The 16,792-nt window shown below is 37.3% G+C and overlaps 1 protein-coding gene across 2 annotated transcripts in view; it reads left to right on the forward strand.

Moving 5' to 3' along the window:
• Positions 1 to 16,792, forward strand: part of mtcl2 (microtubule crosslinking factor 2) — a 122,762-nt gene that overhangs the window by 7,662 nt on the left and 98,308 nt on the right. For both annotated transcript variants that reach the window (XM_079675149.1, XM_079675148.1), the window contains exons 2-3: positions 6,425 to 6,526; positions 7,430 to 7,552. In XM_079675149.1, coding sequence (XP_079531275.1) covers positions 6,425 to 6,526; positions 7,430 to 7,552 — 225 coding nt within the window. The remainder of the gene's footprint in view (positions 1 to 6,424; positions 6,527 to 7,429; positions 7,553 to 16,792) is intronic.

Here is a 16,792-nt window from a genome sequence, read left to right on the forward strand (position 1 = left end):
TACACTCTCACAGTTGCATAACACCTACTCATGCTTTCCCATAATGCGCAATACTTTTTTTGGTGGGGTGTGGCTCATATCAGTACACTGACATGCTAAAACAAGGGCTGCACCTTGAATATGAATCAAAGGAATGATGCAATTTATGCTGTCGGGCTGAAATCAATGATTTATCTGTAGAATATCTAGAAAAGTGTTAGAAAAAAACACTACAGTAGGGCTGAACGATTAATCGATTTTAAATCGCGATTTTAAATGATGCGATTATCAAATCGCAAAGCCTGCGATTTTTTTTTAACAATTATTTTTTCTTTTCTTTTTTTTTTCTTTCTTGTGTGTCAGTCATCCACACCAATCAGAAGTGATGTGCTCCACATGTACCAGCCATTGTTAACCAATCAGACAACCCTGTCTCCTAAAAATTACGTTCCCACAGAACTAAACTGCATTCTCAATTACGTTTAGCAAGAAACGTATTTTCTCCCACGTTACGTTCGTTATGAACGTATCTCAAACACGTTTATTTTCTACATATCTTCTAGAAACATATTTTCTCCCACGTTACGTTTCTTATGAACGTATCTTAAATACGTTTATTTTCTACATATCTTTGCCATTTATTGTCTTGCTTATAATAATGATAAGTCATTTATAAATATCATTTTAGAGCACACATTTGAAATCAGTAGGCGAGGCTGTAATTTCGCCAGCTGTTACTCTCATGAGCGAGGCAGAACATAATAGTTTTAACATGCCAAAAAGCTGCTCTCGTTTATAGCACCTCAAACATTAAAACAAATCCAGAGTTACGTGTTTCTGTACTTCCTCTAAGAAGAAAGGACAGTAAAAGAGGAGCTCTGTGGCTTCAGGCTTGATCGCTGTTGAAATGACAGCGTTGGTTTCCCCAGAAGTGGGCGGGGCTGTAAAGTGACGTAGATTTTACTCTCATCTATTATTCAAAACCATTCTATTTATTCTAACGTAAATTACATGCCAGTGTTTGATCTTTTTATTTATTTGTTTTTATTTTAAATCGTATAATGTCTGACTTTTTTTCCCGTCTGTGAGGAAAAGAAATGGGGCTTTCAAAATACTGAAATCTGTATTTTTGAAAATCTTTTTTTCCTTCTAATTTGTTATTCTTTTCTAAATAACACACTGTTATTTACTCAACAATAACACACAATTATCTTTGTTTTTATTTATTCGTTTAATTCTATAATCTTGGGCTTTCTAGCATGCTTTAGCCGTAAATAAAGTCACCGGAAACAGACGTAGGCCTATAAGGGACATTTCGAGCGATACAAACCACAAACCCACTGAACAGATTACCCAAGATCCTCAGCTTGAAGCTCGTTGATTGGATGTTTTAGCCGCAATGCATGTTGGGATATGATGTTAATGCGATATGATATCCGAAAACATTTAAAAAAAAAAAAAAAAAACTTTATTCCTAGTGTTCTTTCTTTTCTCTTTGGAAGTCATCATATGGCAGCATTGTAATACACGGTTCGGCTGCATTAAATATTACACATCTGCTGTAGTTCTTTATTTATAGAGCCCTGATGAGAAGACTTCTGGACAAACAGGAGAACTGCTGCCAAAACTGAATATGTGACGTGGATCATAAAAATATCAACAATTAAACAACATCTTGCATTTATTTTCACAAAATACGTCTCCTTGCAATATCAACAGTAATTCGGCTGACTTTTATATTTGATCCAATTGGTAGATTGGTTATATTTACACCATAATGGTGCACAGCTGATAAAAAAGGACTTGTCGTTTTTAAAGATATTACTGATTTTCTTTGAATATAAGAATGTAAATACTGAGTTGAGAGAATAGTCAGGGGATTTGGGTGATGGGAGACACATCTATGGAATCACAATTTCAATAGCTTACCATTAAATGACGGATATGCCTTTCTGTCTGTGATGTTTTACCAATCAGATATTAATGTGTAGAAGCAAAACATGAGAGATAGTATAGCAATATCCTGTAAAATTATGTAAAAACATGAATACAACTACACATCTTAAGATGTTATACATACATAAGTGTCCTACACTAATACAAAGTTATTATTAGTATGCTGTGTGTACCTTGTGTGCACCGCCTAGTGGTTAAAGCGCGTTATTGAATTATTTTTGTTGAATAATGTTATTTTTGTTGAATAATATTATTTTATGAAAAAAATATTAAGAGTACATGCTTTCATAGGGGGAAAGTAGAAGGTCAATTATAGAAATATAGAATATAAAAAATCAAGAAGATACTGTAAGTGATCTTTACAATAAAACAGTTTAGTGCTGGATGTATAAAGATATTAATAGGAGGATGTGCAAAACAGACAAACTAATGAACCTTTATTAACACATTAAGAATACTTTAGGTTAGGGATGCACGATATTGTTTTTTTGAAACCGATACAGATAACTTCCTGCCTCTCAAGACCGATACCGATACCGATAACCGATAATAATATAATATATATATATATATATATACATATATATATTCATTTAATATATATATATATATGTATATATTATATTATTATCGGTTAAAAACAATGAATGAACAATTGGCGCCATAATTTCTATGATGAAGTTAGAGATCGTTTTAGCCCTGGGGTCGTCTCTGGCAAACTTCTTGCCTTTTTCAAAAGCCTCGTCGATAGGTAAAAGCCCCGGTGCCTTTGCAGCTGGCTTTGGATTCGCCACTAGTTTAGCAGCGCAGGCGTCTTCGTACGATTTTAACACACCATCGTAGCGATGGCGATGTTTCAGGTGACTAATCAGGTTGGAAGTATTATAGCTCGTTGCCTTTTTCCCTCCTCGTGGAAATTCTGCATTGCATTTGTTAATACAAATAGCAAGCGAACTATCTAACTCTGAAACTTTGAAATAGTCCAATACTACCGACGACATGTTTGTTTACTGTCTTGGCTTCACGGCCGCACACCATTTACGTCACAGCCAGGCATGAGTTAGGGAGCGCTCGATTTGTGAAAAACTCCCCTCTTCCTAAACCACTAATACCACAGTACTGGCAAAACAGGAGGAGCCGAGTGAAAAACAAACGCCCCTCATCCCAATCCACCCACACCGCAGTATTATTTTCTTTTTTTTTACCCAAAAAATATATTGTATATTTTCGGGGCTATTAATACTTTTATCGGGTTTATTGGGATGATGTCATAATTCCTAATATCGGACCGATAATTATCGGGCCGATAATTATCGTGCACCACTACTTTAGGTTAACGTCTTCTTTCAAATTAGAAAAAAGCTTTGGGGGTATCTATCTACAGTACAGATAAATATTAAGCCTGACAAAGTGCTTAACGTCTAATATATTGCTTTCCTGCAATGTTAACTATGTTGAAGCACTTATTTTAACTGATATTATACACATTAATTATACTCTTATGTATGTAGATAGTATACGAAATGTGCAGAATTTGACAGATTAATGGTGGAGGTACACACACATATTGATAGATGTCTTGTAATGCACTGTTGAGGAACCTGTGACCCAAGTTTTTAATTCATTGCATAACTACACCGTAGTTGTGTATATGATATGTCAATAAACCTTAGAAATTCTTGAAATCTTGAAAGGGACTTGCAAATTAGAAATTATATACAGTTTTTAATTAACTATTAGTAGAGAATAAAGAGTAATTAATATACTTTATAGAGATCTGTAGATAAATGTTTAGTCTTCTCAAGCACCAACTATCAAATATCTCCTGATTGTTGGCACTTGACAATCACCTTCCCTAAATTTTACTCAGGTGTAACTAAAGTCTGCTTTAAGTGTTGTTTATATTTCACATCATTAATCAGAATCTGCAAAGTAACTAAAATAAATGTAATGGAGTAAAAATACCAGGTTAACCTCTGAATTGTAGTGGAGTAGAATTAAAAAGTAACAATGAGCTGTCATGTGGGTATATATTAATGCTGCCCATTATGGATACAAGCGATTTTCACCCATTTAGTAATTATATGTTTTAAATTTGTACACACCAATTTGTTTCCTATTGCCTAAACCTCCAGGACTGTACACAGTTTAATATTGTCAACTTCTAATTTTGGGAAAACGAAAACGTCTTTTTAAACTACAATTCCCAGTAGAGACGTGCCATAGTAGAACATATTGCGAAACACAATAGCCAGCATGTGTAGTTCTGAGGGGGCGTTCGAGTCCAGTTTTGAATAGTCTGCCGTGGTTTCTTTCAATTTCAAAGAGCTTGACGCTCTGCGTAACATTGGCACACTGCCACTCCAACATCCAATCCCAAAGCTTGAAGATTAATCACGGGGTTTGTCAACGGTACTGTAGTCCCAAACGATAGCTGGGGATTATGGGTAGTGTAGTGTCTTCGGCCATCCTAAACTGATTTTTTTTTCGGATATCATATCGCATTAACAACACCACATCTGGCGTCACAGAGATCTTCTGTTACTGTCCTTTCTTCTTAGAGGAAGTATAGAAACACGTAACTATGGATTTGTTTTAATGTTTGAGGTGCAATAAACGACACAGCAGCTTTTTGGCATGTTAAAACTATTATGTTCTGCCTCGCTCATGAGAGTAACAGCTGGCGAAATTACAGCCTTGCCTACTGATTTCAAATGTTTGCTCTAAAATGATATTTATAAATGACTATTATCATTATTATAATTAAGATAATAAATGGCAAAGATATGTAGAAAATAAACGTATTTAAGAGACGTTCATAAGAAACGTAACGTGGGAGAAAATATGTTTATAGAAGATATGTAGAAAATAAATGTATTTGAGATACGTTCATAACTAAAGTAACGTGGGAGAAAATACGTTTCTTGCTAAACGTAATTGAGAATGCAATTTAGTTCTGTGGGAACGTAATTTTTAGGAGACAGGGTTGAATCAGAAGTGGCCCATGATAGAAGGTGATAGACAGATTGATCCAATCACCTGCCAAGTGTTTTTGAAAGTGCCTGCCCTTTCCAAATGGCTTCCAATGGAGCATTCCTAGATGGTTTGGTGAAACAAACCATCTGAGTCAGGTTAGTAATGCTCCATCACAAGTTTTACATCTATTATAGGGTGAATCTTAAACTGAAGCTTGACTTTAAAGCAACCCAACGGAAGTTTCATGTAAGTTAAGTTCTTTCACTCGTAGCTCGGGCTGCGGGGGTGCTAGAGACGGGAGCACATTGATAAGACCTTCCTAGCCGGAGATATGGCCGCATTTTACAATAAACTTCCGTTGGGTTGCTTAAAAACAAATATCGCAAATCGAATCGCAATCGCAATATTTGTCAGAAAAATCGCAATTAGATATTATCCCGAAATGTGGAGCACAGCACTTCTGATTGGTGTGGATGACTGACACACAAGAACAACAACAACAACAAAATCGCAGGTTTTGCGATTTGATAATTACATCATTTAAAATCGCGATTTCGATTTAAAATCGATTAATCGTTCAGCCCTACTATGGACCTGGTTTCTTGCATGCATCTATTTTGTTGGAACAAAGGTTTAACATGTTGACTGACGGGAACCTGATGAAGGTGGTGGGCTGCATGGAGCGTATCCGCTGTTTACCCTTGTACTCGCTACCCTGCTGGGTTGGACACAAATAATTCTGATTGCCTGCATCCTTCATGCCAACCAGCATGCCAGATAGGCTTTTCCGTAAAAATGGCCCACCATTTACCCAAAATGATCTGCTAACTAGTTTCTGCCAAATCAGTTGTGTTAGAAAAGCTAGGCTAACGTTTATATTTAAAAGACACAAGAGATCTGTATTCCATACCTCACCATTTTTATAGTGTAGGAATTTACTTTTCTCCAGTTTTCCAGCAGGGTAAGAGTCTCTTCAGGCAATCTGATAACCTGACCCTGACCTTTGACCTCCTGTGCCCGAGCCAGAGAAGAAAATCAATACAGTATCATATTATATTACTTAGTGCATCATTCTGCCACTTACATCGTCTAGATCTCTGCTTCAGATGACCCCTTTTATCTGACTTGGGAGAATATTACATGGCAGTTTATTTTAAGAAGACAGTCATTGTTGTAAAGGCTGATAATGAGGATGATGAACATGAAAATGTGGTGGCTAATGACAACATCAGTGATTTATGGGATGCATTATGAACAAGGTTAATGGATGATGATATTTTGATGATGATGATGATGGTTGTCTTGCATTTAGCACAAAAGCGCTAATGGTTCCTATTAAACATTAAAGCATTCCCTTTATGGCCCACATATGGGCCCATAATGCTGTTAGCACTTTGAGTTACAATTAAGAGTCTCTACAACACAAAACAGCTCTCTCCATGCAGGTTGATTTTGCAGGAGTAGTGTTAAAATGACAAATGCACTTATACACTCTCTGCTTGTCTGTGAGCAGGATGAGATGGAGGAGTTGAGGTCTGAGATGCTGGAGATGAGGGACATGTACATGGAGGACGACGTCTACCAGCTGCAGGACCTACGGCAACAGATGGAGCAGGTAAGAATGTGCAGGACTAGCCGGATAAATGAAAGCACTCTCAATTAATCTGTGACCTCATTTTTTGTTATATCCTGTTATGAAATGTTATGCCGAGTCGTTGAGGTAAAAGCATTTTCTTTATACACCGGTTGATTTGGCCATTTTTGCTTCTTTAACATATCTTCTTTCAGACTAAAATAAAAATAAATAGGTGTAAACATTTAAACATTTTGTTTATATACTTTTTAGATTTATACTAATTCCACCAAAAGTTAGCATTAGATAATACCTCAACTTATATTCAAATAGGTCATTTCAGAAAAATGCTGAAATATTGGTTTTGTTACAACTGGAAAAGTTTTGTTTTGATATCTTTTAGTTAATATTTTTTAAATGTTCTCAAAATGAGTTACTTCTCACACTTCTAGCAGCACTTAACATACCCCAAGTTTGCTTTTTAATGGCTGACAGTAGTTCTTGATTGATAAGAGCGATACAAAGAGATATAGAGAATTGAAATGTGGCTTTATCCAATGCTCATACTTTTGTTCTGCAAATGAGCAAGTGTTTAATAAGATACTGCCTTACTTGCATATTTAATGCATTTCAAAAACCGATTGTCCTAATGTTACCAACTGAGGAACTTAATTAAGTCAAAATATTTTCCCATATACTTGCAGTGCCTCACTTTACATATATAAAATAGATGGATGCTACACATTTATGGAAGCAGGGAAGTAAAATGATGGACAATCAATCATCTGAATCTTTGAGATAAATGTGCTACACAAGTCCTGGTGCATTATGGATGTCTGTATTTCTTCTTTTGTATTTTGATGACTGCTGCCTGGCGAATTTCCCATGAAGCTACATAATTAATATGAAACCGCTTCATCCTCTCACACTGCTGCTGTTTCTCAGGCTAACAAGACCTGCCGCATCCTGCAGTACCGACTGAGGAAGGCAGAGCGACGCTCTCTGCGCGTGGCCCAAACAGGGCAGGTGGATGGAGAACTGATACGAACACTGGAGCAGGATGTCAAAGTAAGTGTCCGTGAGGTTCTGAAATGTTAGATACAGTATAAGCATGATTGGGAAATGAGAAATCTGGAAAAAGATGTCTAGTGAAGCTTAATTATTTAATTTAAAGTGCTAAGTCTTCTGTCAAAAAGCTCTGAGTTCTTAGTTAACTACAATTAAAAAAAAAAATTAGAATGTTATTTCCGCTTCTTCTAAACGTCTTCTAAATCCATAGAGGAACACTCGGATTGTGTGGAAATGTTAAAATAAGGATATGTTCCCTTAATCCTAAGTCTCAAAAAGACATTGTTATTCTTCCATTTAGTTCACTGTTAAGATTTGCTTGTGTTAAAACACACATTTTGCATTTAGTAAATTATATTATAACAACTTGTACATTAAACTAGCAGAAATGATCTTGTTAGGAACATCCGATGTATTTTCGGGCTCTGATCAGACTTAAATATATCTGAATGTTGCCACAACATGCGGTTTTGTTTCTGGTGGTGTTTATATTTTGTGAGACAGTTCTTATGATCCTTTTCATCACACTGTCAAAGTCACAAGACTGTGGTCAAGCCAGGCTTCCTCTAATTTGCATAAGGAATTTCCCTGTTTCAAATGTATATGCTAGTCCCACTGGCTGAGAAACACTGAGCACTGCATTATGCCTTTCAATTGACCCCACACATGTTAACATACACAGATCCATCATTCTGTTACTAAAGAAACACGTGTTAAAGACTAACTACACACACAATTGTACTTTTAGACAACGCTCTTTTTTACTAGCGTCCTTCACAGTGCACATACTTTAAACACCAGTCATACCAATCAGGAACCCAGGAAAAGGTCCGTTATGCACGAACACACTGCGGGGTAAAGCTTCTGTGTGAGTGTTTTGTCACGCTGACCCTGGATCATGGATGCACTCTGTCAAATTCACAACGTTCCGCCAACATTTTTCCATGTGATGGGGGATACAATGAGGCCTTTATACCCTTTAAGAGAGAGTGTGAGAGTGAGACTGTGATGTCACTCTCCGAAGGGCTTTCCGCCGGCTGTCGCTGTCTGTCTCTCCACTGCTGTCTCACCATCTGGTTGTTTTTGGGAGAAGGAATGAAGAAAAGAGGGGAAGGAAGGAGGGAGGGAGGGATGGAAAAGGATGAGTGTACATCCTGTGTCTCTGAGGATGAAAAAAGGGGGATTTGTCACTTTTTGAAAATTCAAATCAGCCAATCAGAGGCAGAAGACGAGGCCGGAGCAAAACATAAAAAAAAAAAAAAGAGAAACGCAAAACAAAAAGAAAGACATTCAAATAGATTTGAATAGAGGTCTTACTCGAATTTAAATGTTTAGTAGCCAATGGTAGCGTTGGGATAAGGAGTGGGAGGGTGAGGTCAGAAATTATTGAGAAAAAGTAAAAGTTTGGGGAATAACATGAGTTAAGTCTACATATGTTGGCTGCATTGGCAAAGAGGGGTCATAAACACAGGATATGGAAAAATATACACAGCAGGGAAACAAACCCGACCTCTCTCACAACACATGGCTGATTATGTCGTCTTGCCGCCTGAGACTCAGACAGCAGTTCAAGTTACAACATGGTGTGTGTGTGTTTGTGTGTGTGTGTGTGTGTGTGTGTGTGTGTGTGTGTGTGTGTGTGGGTGTGTGGGTGTGTGTGTGTGTGTGTGCGTGTTTGTGTGCATTAATCCCATGCTAAGCTTCTCTTTTGCCCGCCTCTCACAGTCACTTCTGTGTTTATTCTAGTGGCTTTATCATTAGCTTTATAAAAACAGACACTCATCTCATGCCCCCATGACTCAATAATACTGATTGAGCTCTAATGGAAAATAACTTAACCAGCATTAAAAAAAGTAGACTTTAGTTGGGTCATCTAAATAATCTCAAATCAAAAAAGGTTTGAATACCAAAAGTAACAGCTGTTAAATATGTGGACATCAAATGCTCCATCTGTCTTCAACATGCTATTTGTTCTGATGCAAAATGCTAATTCAGGTAAATGAGTTGGACCCACGTCAAAGAAAACACTTTACCTGCACCCACACATTCACTTAACACAGGAGCCTAGTATTTACTTTTGTCTGCATCATCACCAACTAGCATCTTCAGCTAACAGCATGCTAGCTAACAACAACTAGCTTACAACATATCATAAATATCATCAGGTACCTCACATTAGCAAGCAACAAATCGTACATTATGAAAGCTAACTGCTGCTGCTTTATTCAGCTGTACAGATTTAAAAAGGAATGCAATTTAGCATGGATGTTCTTCCCTACGATGGTAAAGGTAGCAGTGTCCAACCTGGGCTAACATGCCTATGTAGGCTACATGGACAAAAGGAGTTTCTATATTTAGCATGCAGGTAATGCTTACTTTTGATTACGTTTCCCTTTATTTGTTGTTTATTGACTGAAAAAAACATGATTCTTTAAAAAGGTTACTTGAATTAGATGTTCCTAAATCCCCAAGAGTTCTTTTAAAATCGTTTTATAATTAGACTCTCATTGCCTTACAATAAATGAGCCCCTCTTGGAATGAGTACAAATCAAGAAATGCTTCATAAAATAGCAAGAGATTGCTATTTCTGGTGATTACAGAGTCCCTCTCAGTGATGGAAAGGAAATGAGTGTTTACCGTCTGATTTGACCTTGACTTGCTGAGCTGCTTTACAAAATAAATTGGCTTAACTGCTGTTGATGCGTTAAGGCCCTGATGTGATGACTCACTCACATGCAAATGCACACAAATTGGCTAAAGCACACACAGACTTAAACTGACGCACTGAAAGACACTCATAACCCTCTACCGTCTTTCTTTTTCCCACTCACTTGACATTTAATGCTCCTAGAGGGAGAATATGGGGGCTTAAATGTCGGGGAAAGATGGAAAAAAGATAGAAAGAGAATCACAACAAGAATATTAACTGAAAAAAACCTCTTATAACATAAGTCACATGCGCTTATTTATGCTGTTTTAGTAATCTTGTGCTTTTCGGCATGCATTGTGAGTGTGTGTTACACCTGTCAGAGTCTGCATGAGAATGTCTGACATCATTTCCTGTCCGTCTCGCACACTTCTCTCATTCCCACAAGCCACAGACATCTGGACACTCACACACAGGAAATAGTTGTTAGGATTCTCATGATGTCAACACACCAGTTGTACTTGATCCCCAGAGACAGTCATTTGTGCATTTGCCTTGAAGGCCTGAACATAATAGATATCTAACACTGATGGTCTCTACCCGGTCTCTTAGGTAAAAAATATGTTGAGTGAACAGATCCTTTGAAAGTAACATACAACATTTTGGAAATTATACAATATATTTTTGCCTCACCAGGTGTTCGACAGTTTCATCTCTCTGCCTCGATTATAGAGACTGGTTGGATATGTTTAGCTTAGCTAGCGGCTTGTTGCCCAAATAAGGAGACACCACCACTTCAGTCATGATTTTAAACCAGGACAACTTTATGATGCTTTGTTTAATATTTTTGCCAGGCGTGCCACCAGTGTATATTCTGTCCTAATTGTAAAGTTAACATTACATATACAGTGAATGTATTTGTTTGATGCAGTCCATTGTTTTTAAGAGCAAGCTCAAGCATTTCTCTTTATGTTGTCATTCGAGGTTTGCTCTGGAGCTCTTCTCAGTTTTTTCCCACCTACACTAATTTATATATCTCACTTGAATAATTTTTTACAGTAGTAATTCTGCATCCTCATCCCCTGAAAATTAAATTCCCTTTAAACTAAACTGCATTGTCAGTTATATTGGGCCGTATCACAACGCGTTTTTTGATCAAAGTCAAATACAGAACTTCTACCAAGGAGAACGCTCTTTATGTAACACAGACTTTTTAAAATTAACTTCTATAAGTTAAATGACTTATAACTTCTTAATTTTAAGCCAAACCTTGATCTTGTTTAAAATTGAGCCAAGTACTTTGTTGCCAAAACATAACCAAATGTGTCAGTGTTCTGTTGCGTCTTTTGTTGTTGTTGCAATTTACAAAGTTAACATCACGTTTAAAATTGTGAGTTTAATCTGGGAGAAAACACAATTCCATCAACAACAACAAAAATAATGCAATAAGCAGTTTAAATGTATCTGAACTTAATGTTGTACACACTTCAATTTTCCAGTAGCAACAGATGGTGTATCTATAGTAAAGCGGTAGGTGGTGTGTGTCCTTCCTGCAGATTATAAGAGTAATCCTGCTGGACCTCTTACTCCCTCAAAGACGCATAGTTGTGAAGACCCTTATTGAGATGATACTTTAACTAGCTTCTTACCCTAAAATCCACTACAACATCACCGACAGTCTATATTTTCACAAAGGCATTTTGAAGAATGGAAGATCTGACCTACACTAAAACTGGTCCTCACAAATAAAGAAGCAGAGGAGGTGACACACACGCAGTCATTAGATTAGAGCCTGGAAGCAGCAGTATCCAGTACATTTATCTGAACAGGGACAGCTCTCAGCCTCATCTCCATATGTTACAATATGTGTGTGTGTGTGTCTGCATGTGTGTACTTATGTGTGTACTTATGTGTGTATCTGGCCGAGAGAGATAGAGTGCTAAAACTGGATTTGGTTAAATTCTTCTGTGTATGAGCTCCAGTGAAGTGTTCCTCTTGCATCTTTTACACCCACACCAACACACACATGCACACATCCTAACCCCCACTCTTGCAACATGTGTCATGCACACACTGGATGAAGTAAAGTTTCCATGCCAGTATCAGTCATAACATCCCTGTTCCCACCAGGAACTGTGGTTTCCTCTTTTGTGTGTATGTGTGTGTGTGTGTGTGTGTGTCAACATTGGACAAAGTAGTTTTAACACTTTTCCACTGATTATTTCTACTTTTGTAGTTTTGACAGCACTTTACAAATTGCAAATTACTTCTCGCTAGCCAAGTCCTAGAAATAGTATTTCAAATAGAAAATGTAATTAGCATACTGTTGTGCTAATATAACTCTTGGACAGTTTTAAAGCTTACTTGGAGGAAGAAGTGTTTAGATGCATGCCTTAATTGTCACTCAAAGACAGTATGCTTTACTTTCCCAAGCAAACCACCATGAAGAAGCTCAGGGGCAACTTTCAATCCGAAGGTTGTGGGTTCGATCCGAGCCCTTGCGGTCAACATGTCGATGTATCCTTGGTCAAGATACTTAACCCCAAGTTGCTCCCGATGGCATGGCATAATCTTCCCCAAACTAAATCAAGAGCATAGCAGAGTCACTATTGTTGCTGTACTGTAAACTCTATTATTGTAGCATCTTGTTTTGGGAAATTATGCTAAGTTGGTTATTCAACAGAACTAAACATTACTTACACTCCTAAGTGTTGGTATTGTGGCTATTCAAGACATATTTAAACAGCGGAAAAGTTAAATATAGATCCAATCTTCTCCTACTTTAGTCAGCTTCTCCAGCTACAGTCTGCTGGTGTTGATGCATTTCACTGTATGTGAAAAGGAGAGTGTTAGAAAGTGAAGGATGATTTAGTTCGACTAGTTATTGACTCCCTCATTAGAGCATCTTGCGCATTGTTTCGGAACGGGAAAGAAATCCAAAGATGACAGACCTGCCGCACATAGTTATGTTTGCTACACTGTGATTGAACTATCGCTGTTCAGTTTCGCTCAAATGATTAGCTGAAGATTCAATCTAGAGATAATTGACAAGTTGGACAAACTCAAAGTCTTTATCAAGGAAAAATGCAAAACATACAGCGGTTTGAACCTCTAAAACTTTAAAATGTGCTTTTTGTTTCATATTGTAAATATTAATTTATTTTCGATTTTCACTGCTGGTCAACAAATCAAGCAAACTGAAGTTTGGGAGCCATTTATCACTATTTCTGACATTATATCGACTGAGCATTTAATTGAAAAAATAATATGGCGATAATTCGATAATGTAAACAATCACTAGTCCTATCAAGAAATCCTGCAAATACAACCAGCCCAAACACAACAGCAAATATTCTAAGGCATAGTCCTACAGCATATGTATGTGTGTCTGGATGTATGCTTGAACGGATGGGAGGACAGAATGGCAGTTTTTGATGTTCGAGGTGACATCACACTTTTCAACTGCCAAACATGCCAAGGATTGTGGTATTTATCACATTCCCCCACCCTCCCTTTCTCTCTTTATCTAAAGATAGATGGATCACAGCCTGTACTGGAACAGCTGTCAGGCCACTGCCTCACTCTCTCTTTCACACATAATGGTTTTATATATAGACACGAAGCAGATTACTTGTGATGTAACATCCTCTAAATGGGCGTCAAAAGGCCAGTGTCAAAAAGGTCAACGGCATCAACACTAGCTCTGGGTTTTCACTAAACACTGTAGTTCTTTCGAGAAGACTTGCTGAAATAAATGTAAACTCATTTTTGCAGCACTTTCCAACACAAATCTTAAATTGGTAGCAAGACAGAGAGCAGCTACATTAGGGATATGGAAATATAGTTAGTGTTTGACACACTGTGATGAGTTATAGTGGATGGGCTTCAGGGCTGTTAAGCTATTGAGTTGTGAAATGATGACATTAGAGAAACAAAAATGTACTACTACTTCAACTCTGTGCATGCAGCTTTATGCTTCCATGGTACTACTTTAAAAGGAAATCTCACACTTTATAAGCTATTGCATTTATCATTTGGCTTTATATTTGATACTTTGCAGATAAAGATATGCAAACAAATCAAGAAAATATGATATGGTATAGGTGAAGTATTATAGGCTGGTCACTCACTAATATTTTGGATTTAATGATATTTTGGATTTAATGATATTTTGTTTCCCTTTAAGCACCTGATGACCATTTAGAATAACTTATAATCATTTTAGTGTAATGCCATATAACAAGATTATATTGTATTATAACTACAGGAATTATAATACCCCATGATCCTTTCAACAACAAAAAAACAAATATGGAGTATAACTTGATCAACATGATTGACTATTATTGTTGTAAATCATCTTAATTATTCACCAGTGCTCATAACTATTATTCTACTGTGCCAAAAGCAGATAACCAAGAATAATAAGTATGTTAATGATGCAATATAGACATTGAAAGTGCGACTGAAATGATAAACGTTCTAGAAGTATTTTAAAATTGTGCTTACAAAATAAGAGTTTGTAAATTCCCTAATGATGTTGCATAGAAAGTGCAATGTAACATTTCTGATGATCTGTAATCAAACGGGACTTACTAGCAGTTTATTTTAGTCTGTCAGCCATTTAAGAACCATGGATGCTATTATGAAATATTCCAAAAACCCTTCTTATGTATCTGCTTATCTAATAGCGGATGGTGCAGTACTTTCTTCTGTGATAAACTGAGGGGTTCAGCTAAACAGCGGGAAGTCGATAATTCTTCAGGGAGACGCTCCTTGTAAGCACATTTCATAGCTCATTAAAAAAAACAATAAAGTCACCTCCAAGGTTGACTGTAAGACCTCGCATGCTCTCCACTTTCGCTGGAGTCATCGTTCCCCACCACAGCCTGTGATTTTATCAACAACCGACAGGACCGACTCAAAAGAGTGCTGAGGTAAATAAAACGGTGTGTTTCTGTCAGATTTAGCATCAGTATAAATGGATATGTTTTATTGTACCTGACAAGCAAATGTCAGCAAGCTAAAATATTCTGAGATAGACAAAAAGTATAAAAAACTCCCATAGATAAAATCCAACATGCATTCAACAATAAAAAATGTAATGTTCTTGGTTATTTGGAAAACAATACCATGACGAAGTCGGCTAAACACTTTGAGCCACAAATTACATTTTCCAGCAACAAAGGGCTTTTAGCTGCTGAGGTTGTTTTTATGAGCTGAGTGGTGTGATAAATTAATTTGAAGCTCTGTGTTTCTTACTGTCGCCTCAGAGCTGTCTGCAGACTTTCTCGGGTTTAAATGATTCCTCCCACACCAAACACATGAATGTTTCAGTAGGTTTTAGCCGTTCCTCTGTCAGTGCTCTGGGGCAGGACTGTCCCCAGGTGCTGTACAGTTGCCAGCCACCCACTGCCCCTAAACAGGACATTTTAAATCTACAGGATAATTGTTTAATGTTGTGTTATTTTAAAGGAATACCTTCAAATGTTAACTGTTTGAAAAGGACATACTTTAATTAAAGGGGCCCTATTATGCTAATTTTGCATATTTGCATTTGGTGCCTTTTACTGTGACATGTTGACATTCTTTAATGTACACAAATAAAATAAATAAAATAAAAGTGCTTTATATATCTCATACTGCCTGTGCTGCAGCACCTCTTTTCACCCTCTGTCTGAAACCAGATCGCTGTCTGCTCTGATTGGTTAGCTGGCTGGCTCTGTTGTGATTGGTCAACCACTTAGAGATGTCCCGCGCCTTAGCCTATTACATACAATTTGTTGCTATCCGATAGAAGCGTGAGCGTTACCTAGTGATGTCATTATGTTACAGCAGTAAACAAAGGAGTCCTAAGGACACGTTTCAGGCAGGGTGGGGGTGTGGGACAGAAACTCTGACTTTGAGAGCTAAACCTTTGCCGACCCTTTACATGCACAAAAACCCAAAAGGGGTTGTCTTCCATTTTATTTTTTTCATACAGGGTTAGGGTTCACATCTGTACGTTCAAAGAGAGATGGGTTGTGTTCAACCAGGAAGAAGGGAGAGACTGCAAGCCTCTGTTAAAGAAGAAAAATAGACTTTACAAGATCTCCACATTGACTTTGTGTTGTTTCTTCTTATGTCCTTCCTTGGCCCATTCTACACCCTTTTACAGGGTTTCATAAAAATAGGGCCGGCCATTTTTCTGCAATCCCTCTTGAAAACAGACAGTGATGGTTTATACATGTTATTCCATTTGGAGTGGGGATGAGGTTTAGCTCTATGTTGTATTGTTTACTTCCACCTGCCCAAGGGATACAAACTGAAAATAGCTTGTAGTTAATCGGGTACAGCATCTTATATTTTTTTTATGATATTAATGTACTTTTGGATACAGTCACTGATATAAATACCTTAAGGAATTAAAATTAAACAACAAATAAACCAAACATAACCTCCCTTGCAGAGGTTGAGCTAAGCTAGATGTCACATACAGGGCTTGGAAAAACCTCAACTCCTCACGTTAATCCAGAGAAAGCCCTTTTAATGAGTTCAAAACTCACGATAAAGTTTGAATCATAAAAAGTAGTAGTGCACACACACACACACAC

Source organism: Notothenia rossii, assembly GCF_949606895.1.
Source record: "Notothenia rossii genome assembly, chromosome: 4".
NCBI classification, from domain to species: domain Eukaryota; kingdom Metazoa; phylum Chordata; class Actinopteri; order Perciformes; family Nototheniidae; genus Notothenia; species Notothenia rossii.